At 36.7% G+C, this 9,504-nt stretch overlaps 1 protein-coding gene across 1 annotated transcript in view; it reads right to left on the minus strand.

Annotated features, from left to right (window-relative positions):
- The window catches only part of LOC140182176 (uncharacterized), a 29,276-nt gene extending 21,382 nt beyond the window's left edge, over nucleotides 1-7,894 (minus strand). The window contains exons 1-2 of the mRNA XM_072228304.1: nucleotides 7,594-7,894; nucleotides 6,981-7,486 (exon numbers count right to left, since the gene is read on the minus strand). Of these exons, the coding sequence (XP_072084405.1) occupies nucleotides 6,981-7,486; nucleotides 7,594-7,894 (807 nt within the window). The remainder of the gene's footprint in view (nucleotides 1-6,980; nucleotides 7,487-7,593) is intronic.
- Between the last annotated feature and the right edge of the window lie 1,610 nt (nucleotides 7,895-9,504).

Below are 9,504 nucleotides of genomic sequence, written 5' to 3' on the forward strand. Positions count from 1 at the left end.
GGCCAGAAAAGCACTGACCATCTTTTCCCAAGAGTTCAGGCTTTCCTTAGGTTGTGAATCCAACCATATTCTAGCTCTGTCTCTTACAGCAAATGGAAAAAGCATAAGCCTGTAGACCTTGAGATTAACCCCATTGGTCTTGACAGTGTCATAGATTTGCAAAAATTCATCCAAGAACTGATGAGGATCTTCCAATGGAAGTCCATGAAACTTGCAATTCTGTTGCATCAGAGAAACTAATTGAGGCTTAAGCTCAAAGTTGTTTGCTCCAATGGCAAGGATAGAGATGCTTCTCCCATAGAAGTCGGGAGTAGGTGCAGTAAAGTCACCAAGCACCTTCCTTGCATTGTTGGCATTGTTGTTATTTTGGGCTGCCATGGCTTCTTCTTGTTTGAAAATTTCTGTTAGGTCCTCTCCAGAGAGTTGTGCTTTAGCTTCTCTTAGCTTTCTCTTCAAGGTCCTTTCAGGTTCAGGATCAGCTTCAACAAGAATGCTTTTGTCCTTGCTCCTGCTCATATGAAAGAGAGAAGAAGAAAGTATAGAATCCTCTATGTTATAGTATAGAGATTCCTTGAGATGTCAGAGGAAAAGAAGAATAGAAGGAGGAGGTAGAGAGGAGAGAATTCGAACTTATAGAGAGAGGGACTCCGAATTGCACATTGAGGAGGAATGTTAGTCCCTTAAATAGAAAAATGTGAGAAGGGAGAAGGATTTTTGAAATTAAATTTAAAAAGATTTTTAAAAAATTAAAGAAATTTTGAAAAATTGATTGATGATTTTCGAAAATTAAAATTGAGAAAGTAGTTAAGTGATTTTGAAAAAGATTTTGAAATTAGAAATAAAAAAGATATGATTGAAAATCAATTTTTTTTTTGAAAAAGATGTGGTTGAGAAGATATGATTGAGAAAATACGGTTTTAGAAAGATATGATTGAAAAACAATTAAAGAGATTTGATTTTTAAAATAAATATCTTGGCTAACAAGAAATTTAAAAGATATGATTTTGAAATTCAATTATTGAACCTTTCTTAACAAGGAAGAAATTTTTGAATCACATCTCTAATTGTTAGCAAGAATTTTCGAAAATAGTAAAAAAATGGAAAGGATTTGATTTTGAAAAGATATGATTGAAAATATATGATTTGAAAAAGATTTTATTTTGAAAAATTATAAAAATTTGAAAAAGATTTGAATTAAAAACAAAATCTTCCCTCTTGTGCCATCCTGGCGTTAAACGCCAGAATGGATACCATTCTGGCGTTTAACGCCCAAAATACTACCTTTTTGAGCGTTTAACACGCCAGTTTTCCTTCCTCACTGGGCATTTTGAACGCCCAGCTTTTTCGCTTGTAATTCCTCTGCTGCATGTTCTGAATCTTCAATTCTCTGTATTATTGACTTGAAAAGATATAATTTTAAAATTTTTTTTGGATTTTTAATGATGAGGAACAATCAAAATGCAACTAATCATGGAAAACTAAGATCAAATAAACAATGCATGCAAGACACCAAACTTAGAAATTTTTATATTAGAGACACTAACAAATTGAGAATGCATATGAAAAATTACAAAACACACAAAACAAGAGAAATTAAAGATCAGAGCAAGGAAACCATCAAGAGTAACTTGAAGATTAATGAAGAACATAATGCTTATATTCGAAAATTGCAAGAAATTAAATAAAACATGTAGGACACCAAACTTAAAATTGACACTGGATTCAAACAAGAAACATAAAATTTTTTTGTTTTTATGATTTTATAAATTTTTTTGTATTTTTTAAAAATTATTTTGAAAAAGAGAAAATAATTAAACTCAAAATTTTTAATCAGAATTCTAGGAATCATGCAATGTTAGTCTAAAGCTTCAATCTAAAAAGATTAGACATGGCTAGCCAAGCTTCAGCAGGGCATTACATACAATAGCCAAATTGATGGGAATCAATTAGCTTATGTGATGATAAAAGCATCATCTGAAACTCTAGAATTCATTCTTAAAACTCTGAAGTCATAGAATAATTTATTTTTTTGAAAATTTTTTCGAAAATAAGAAGAATAAAAACAAAAAGCTTAAAATTAAAATAAAATCACCTAATCTGAGCAACAAGATGAACCGTCAGTTGTCCGAACTCGAACAATTCCCGGCAACGGCGCCAAAAACTTGGTGCACAAAATTGTGATCTTCAATGGCACCAACAACTTGGTACGCACAATTGTAATCTCAACTCTTTGTCACAACTCCGCACAACTAACCAGCAAGTGCACTGGGTCGTCCAAGTAATAAACCTTACGTGAGTAAGGGTCGATCCCACGGAGATTGTCGACTTGAAGCAAGCTATGGTCATCTTGTAAATCTCAGTCAGGCAGATTCAAATGATTATGAAGTTTAAGATAATTAAAATATGAACAAAACATAAAATAAGATAGAGATACTTATGTAATTCATTGGTGAGAATTTCAGATAAGCGTATGAAGATGCTTTGTTCCTTCTGAACCTCTATTTTCCTATTGTCTTCATCCAATCATTGATACTCCTTTCCATGGCAAGCTTTATATTGGGTATCACCGTTGTCAATGGCTACATCCCGTCCTCTCAGTGAAAATGGTCCAAATGCGTTGTCACCGCACGGCTAATCAGCTGTTGGTTCTCGATCATATTGGAATAGGATCCATTGATCCTTTTGCGTCTGTTACTATGCCTAACACTCGCGAGTTTGAAGCTCGTCACAGTCATCCCTTACCAGATCCTACTCGGAATACCACAGATAAGGTTTAGACTTTCCGGATCTCAGGAATGGCCGCCAATAATTCTAGCCTATACCACGAAGGCTCCAATCTTAGATTAGAAACCCAAGAGATACACATTCAAGCTTATTTGCATGTAGAACGGAAGTGGTTGTCAGGCACACGTCCATAGGTGAGAATGGTGATGAGTGTCACATAATCATCACATTCATCATGTTCTTGAGTGCGAATGAATATCTTGGAGAAGAAATAGGCTTGAGTTGAATAGAAAAACAATAGTACTTTGCATTAATTCATGAGGAACAGCAGAGCTCCACACCTTAATCTATGGGGTGTAGAAACTCCACCGTTGAAAATACATAAGAACAAAAGGTTTAGGCATGGCCATGAGGCCAGTCCCCAAAACGTGATCAAGAGATCAAAAGATGAACTAAAGATTCCAAGATTGATAGATGAAAATACAATAGCGAAAGGTCTTATTTATAGAGAACTAGTAGCCTAGGATTTACAGAAATGAGTAAATGATGCAGAAATCCACTTCTGGGCCCGCTTGGTGTGTGCTTGGGTTGAGAATTGAAGCTTTCACATGTAGAGACTTTTCTTGGAGTTAAACGCTAGCTTTGGTGCCAGTTTGGGCGTTTAACTCTAGCTTTTATGCCAGTTCTGGTGTTTTGACGCCAAAATTTTTATGCTGATTTGGAACGCCAATTTGGGCCATCAAATCTCGGGCAAAGTATAAACTATTATATATTGATGAAAAGCCCAGGATGTCTACTTTCCAACGCAATTAAGAGCGCTCTAATTGGGCTTCTGTAGCTCCAGAAAATCCACTTTGAGTGCAGGGAGATCAGAATCCAACAGCATCTGTAGTCCTTTTTCATCCTCTGAATCAGATTTTTGCTCAGGTCCCTCAATTTCAGCCAGAAAATACCTGAAATCATAGAAAAATACACAAACTCATAGTAAAGTTCAGAAATGTGATTTTTATTTAAAAACTAATAAAAATATAATAAAAAGTGACTAAAACATATTAAAAACTACCTAAAAGCAATGCCAAAAAGTGTATAAATTATCCGCTTATCAGTGCTCTATAAGGCTGGTTTTAGTTCTACTGTCTGTTGTTGTTATTGTCGTTCCACCTCTGATTTTTACTGTTGTCCATGCCTCCTCGGTTGTAGTTGTCCCTCCATCCTTGGTTGGAATTATCTCTCCACCCCTGGTTGGAATTGTCTCTCCAGCCTTGGTTAGAGTTATCTTGCCAACCTTGATTGTAGTTCCCACATTGGTTATAATTACCGCCTTGTTGATATTATCCTTGATAAGGATGGTCATAGAAATTATGAGTAGCTGCCAAGGTGTTGTCTTCTTGTTGGAGCTGCGGACACTCATCAGTGTAATGAGTATAATAGGCACATATTTCGCACACTCTCTGAGGAACCAACTGTTGACACTGTTGTTGTGGGGGAGGCTAAGGTTGTTGTTGATTTAGCTGTAGCTGCTTCAGTATGTTGGTCATCTCTTCCAGAGTCTGTGTGAGAGTAGCAGTCTCACTACTAGAGGAAACCTCCGCAATAGCCTTGGGATGGTTGTTCCTGTGCCTGACATTTTGGGTTGACTCAGCTAGATCGGTGATCAGTTGCCAAGCTTCTGTCGCCGTCTTGTACTTCTTCAGAGAACCATTACTCGCGGCATCTAATGTAGTCTTATCCTGAGGCTTCATGCCTTGTGTAAAGTAGCTAATCAACACCATCTGGTCAATCTTGTGGTGGGGACATGAGACTAGGAGATTCCTGAAGCATTCCCAATACTCATAAAGAGTCTCTGATTCACCTTGGATAATGCAGGAAATTTTTTTCCTCAGTCTGTCTGTAACTTCAGCTGGAAAGTATTTTTTCCAGGAACTCCCTTCTGAGCAGATCCCAATTAGTAACAACTTCTTCAGGTTGAGTGTAGAACCACTCCCTTGCCTTTCCCTCAAGAGAGAACGGGAAGGCATATAGCCAAATTATAGTCTCATCTGCACCATGACGCCTAGTAATTGAGCAGGCTGTCTGAAAATCTCTGAGGTGCTTGGTAGGCTCTTGAGCAGGTAAGCCATGAAACTTGGGTAGTAAGTTGATTAGCGCAGTCTTCAGTTCAAAATCTGCAGCCAGATTTGGGTGATGCGCTTGATACGGTTGCAGTGTAAAGTCTAGAGCTCCTGCCTCCTGGAGAGTAATCCTTCTGGGCTCTGCCATATTACCTGCACGTAAATCAATAAAATCAGTAGAAGATGAGCTTATTTCTTCCTCAGATGGCGCTTCAAATTCGCCTTCAAAAGAGACTGGTGGATTGGTAGTAACCACTTCACCACCCTCAGAGGCTAACTGACACTGAGCTTGCCTAATACGTGAAATAGTTCTTTCAATTTCAGGATCAAACGCGGCTAAGCTCGGATCAGGCAATGAACTCGTCATTCAATGAAAGAAACATATAGCTCATGGTAATAAAATATGCAAATACATAAAATAAAAAATATTTACACCAACCAATAATTTAGCACACTATTGCAACTCCCCGGCAACGGCGCCAAAAATTGACGTGCGTAAAATTGCCGATTAAGAATTTATATTAAGAACAGCGTTGCAAGTACAGTTCTTAACCAACGAAAATTCTGCTTATCAATTTAAAAGGGTTGTCACAAGTTAAGAATAAAAATACTGGGAGTAAATATCCCAAGTCGTCTTCCAACGAGTTGACAAAAGAGTGCTATTTTATTAGTCAGGAATTTTCTGAGAATTTTTAAAGTTGGAGAACAGAAAAATAAATGATTATAAATAAAAGCAATGAAAATTAATGAGAGAATTTATATAATTAAAATAAAAGCCTTGACGGAGAGAAGATTAATCGAAAGTTCTATCCTTGTTGGACTTTCTCAAATGTGATAGTAAGAGGTTGTTGTTTTTACTTAGTTAACCCTTACCGAATAAAGAAAAGTCAAGTAATTGAGCTAACTCTTATTCACAAGTTCTAATCCTCTCCTTATGGAAGGATTAGCGTTAGTGACTAGAGAATTGACCAACAAATTCCAATTAAAATCAACACTTGAGTATTCCAACTCAAGGGTCTCCTTTTAATTAACTCCCAAGTCAAGTTGGGAGTCTACTCCATTGATATGAATGCCATTTTCATAAACGATAAAAAGGGAATAAAAGAAGAGATGATAAATTAAATAAAATAATAACTGAAAATTAATTAAAGGTAAAAAGAGTTCTTTGCATTAATAAATTCCAAAACCATTAACATACTTATCTGAACAGGGTTAATGAGTAATTGAAAGAGTAAGGGAATAAGAAAACAAACTAGAATAATAGAAACTTCAACGGAGCTAGTAACTCTTCTCAATATCCAAATCAAAAGCAAAAAATCCTAAAACTATGAATGTGAAGAATCCCTAGAGGAAGTGGTATTCTCTCTCTAAGATTCAAAACTAAAACTAAAAACTATGTGAAGGAGAATGTCTATTGAGTCTCTGCTTGTCCCCTAGCTCTAGTCTGTGTTTCTGGGCCAAAAACTGGGTCTAAACTCAGCCCAAAATCGCCCCCAGCGTCTTCTGTGTTTTCTGCACATGGCGCATGTCACGCGTACGCGTCAGTCATGCCTACGCATCAATGGTCATCTTTGTGTGTCACGCGTACGCGTCAGGTACACGCACGTGTCACTGTGCAATCTCGCTTCTCATGCGTACGCATCAGGTGCACGCACGCGTCGCCATGAAAATCTCCAAATCACGCGCACGCGTGAGCCATGCGTGCACGTCGCTTCTCGCTCATTGTCTCCTTAGTTTCTTGTGTTCCTTCCATTTTTGCAAGCTTCCTTTCCATCCTCTAAGCCATTCCTGCCCTATAAAGCCTGAAAATACTTAACACACAGATCACGGCATCAAATGGTATAAGGGGAATTAAAATACACAATTTAAAGGCTTAGGAAGCAAGTTTTCAACCATAGAACAAAATCGGGAAGGGATTATAAAATCATGCAAATTGTATGAATAAGTGCGAAGAAACTTAATAAAAACCACTCAATTAAGCACAAGATAAACCATAAAATAGTGGTTTATCACCTTCATACACATATCTCTGAGAAGGTTTCTCATCAGCATCAACAACCCTCAATAACTTAATAAGAGGATCAACAATTTTCACAGTAGTAAAAATTCTTGCCAAAACTTACTATCCAAGATAATTGAGCTAACCATCTTCCCATTGGCACTCTTGGATAATTTATGAGAAGTGTAATATTTGTCCACCATCAATGTTTGCAAATCTTCTTTATGATCATATATACTTTTTAAAGTAATGAAAACAGTGGCAAAACGTGTAACTCCTGGTCGAATAATTTCTTTCCAACTTGGTCTTTTTCTAAGCCATGACAAGAAAATCATATGATTGTAAACAAATATAGTCACTTTTGAAGCACGAGAGGCAAGGTCAGCTATGTGAGGAATACTTGTTATGTCTTTCAAAATAAGATCGATGCAATGAATGACACAAGAAGACCAAAAAATGTTTAGATACTTTTTATGAATGAGTTTTCCAGCAGATACATAATTCGCAATATTATCAGTAACCACATGCACAATGTTACTAGACTCAACCCACTCAATAACCTCAGCAAACAATTTAAACAAGGTATCGGTAGTTTTTATCATATCAGAAGCATCAACAGACTTAACAAATGACATACCAGCAGGACGATAAACTAGAAATTAATTAACATGCATTGCGTTTGATCAGTCCAGCCATCTGCCATCAGTGTACAACCAGTGCTTTTCCATGAGCTCGTATAGCTTTCAACGAGCAACTGACACTCTTTCTTAAGATCGGCCAACAAATGAACTCTCATTTCACCATATGACGGTCCCTTGAAATTAGGTCCAATTGTAGCAATACCGTCCAAAGCAGGTTGAAAGTAAGGTGATTGAATTGCATTGAATAGAATACGTGCATCAATGATCCATTTTACAAGCCCCAACTTAACCTTGTGCACAACTTGTTTACTGGCCAAGACACTTTTCAAAGTTGGTTGAGAGCCTAGCGTAGTCCTTCCCTTAAAATAACTTCCAATTGGAGTAGCAGCAATAGCTCTTCTCTTTTCTTTGTCTCCCATTGTTGCAGGAGTTGGAGGTTGTACAAGATTAGGCAATTCAGACTCTTCTTGCGCATGTATTTCTACATCATAACAATCACTTGCAAATTTTCTTTTTTCGGCCTTATTTTTTTGTTTTCCTCCAAGAGCCTTTTGAATTGAAGTTCAACATCTTCAGTTACTTTGTTACAAATTTTAATTTATCCAGGAATTTTTGCTAGGTGATATTTCATTCTATATATCCCCCTCCATTGTAAGTATTCAAGCAGAAAATACATGTATATTGAGTCTTGTTATTTTTTTTATACTTCACTATAAAATATTGCCAAGCTGGATCAGATTTACCTCTAGAAGAACCAGTTTAGGATTCTTGAACAGCATTGTCTTGTGACTATGGATTACTTTGTGATTGTTTTATCTGTGAAAAGAATTATGAACAGAAATAACAAATAAATCAATAACCTCAGCAAAAAAATCATGAACAGAAATAACAAATAAATCAATAACCTCAGCAAATAATTACTAAACCAGTAAACAATAACCTCAGCAGAAAAATCATGAACAGAAATAAGAAATAAATCAATAACATCAACAAACAATTACAAAACCAGCAAAAATCAATAACCTCAACAAACAATTACTAACCCAGCAAACAATGTCCTCAGCAAAAAAATCATGAACAGAAAACCAGAAATAACAAATAAATCAATAACTTCGGTAAACAATTACTAAACCAACAAACAATAACCTCAGAAAATTCAGCTAATCAGCAAATCAATTACTAACAAATAACAAGTGTTATCAAAATCAATTGCTAAATGCATAAACACTAAACCAACAAGCAGACGCCGAGGAGATGGCTAATCAGTGCTTACTAGCGACGGGGAGGAAGGCGAGTGACTACGACGACAGAGGACACGACACCGGCGAACACAGAGAAGGCGGGCTCGGCGATGACAATGACAATGACGCGGTGGGGGCTGCGAGATGCAGTGGCTGCGAGCTATGGTGGCTGCACGATTGGGGGCTGCAGTGGCTTCTATGGTTCAGTTTCAGAGAAGAGAGGAGAGGAGATGAGTTTGTGACGATGGGTTACGGGGATGAAACATGAAAGGGATTGATTTATGGTTTTCAGTTTTCCCATTTTTTTCTAAAGATAAAATGGCACAATTTTGGAGGGTTTATTTTCAAACCAGAAATCCTCCAAAAAATCTGTCGGTTTTGTCAGTTCACTGGTTAACCGCCGATTCGACTGGTTCTGTAACCAATTTTTACCAGACGGTTTATAGGCCTAACCGGACCGGCTTGGTGGCTAGTTTTTGGTTAACCCAATTGAATTGGCCAATTCAGTTCGGTTTTCAGAACTATAGAAGAAACAGGAGAGAAGAGTAGTGGTAGAGAGAAGAGGGAAGGGAAAAAGGGAGAAGGGAGGAACATAAAGTAGTAAAAAAATAAGACAAAATGGGTAATTTTAAAAATAGTTAGGATAAAAGAGTCAAATTTTGTATTTTATACAGTGTATCTCAGTGTCACAATTTAAAAAAAAACGCTAAAACATGCATTTTGTATGTATTTGTCTACTATTATGTTTTTAAAAAATTTGTGTCTCAACAAATAAACAACAAATATAT

The sequence above is a fragment of the Arachis hypogaea genome, chromosome 19 (assembly GCF_003086295.3).
Source record: "Arachis hypogaea cultivar Tifrunner chromosome 19, arahy.Tifrunner.gnm2.J5K5, whole genome shotgun sequence".
Classification (NCBI taxonomy): domain Eukaryota; kingdom Viridiplantae; phylum Streptophyta; class Magnoliopsida; order Fabales; family Fabaceae; genus Arachis; species Arachis hypogaea.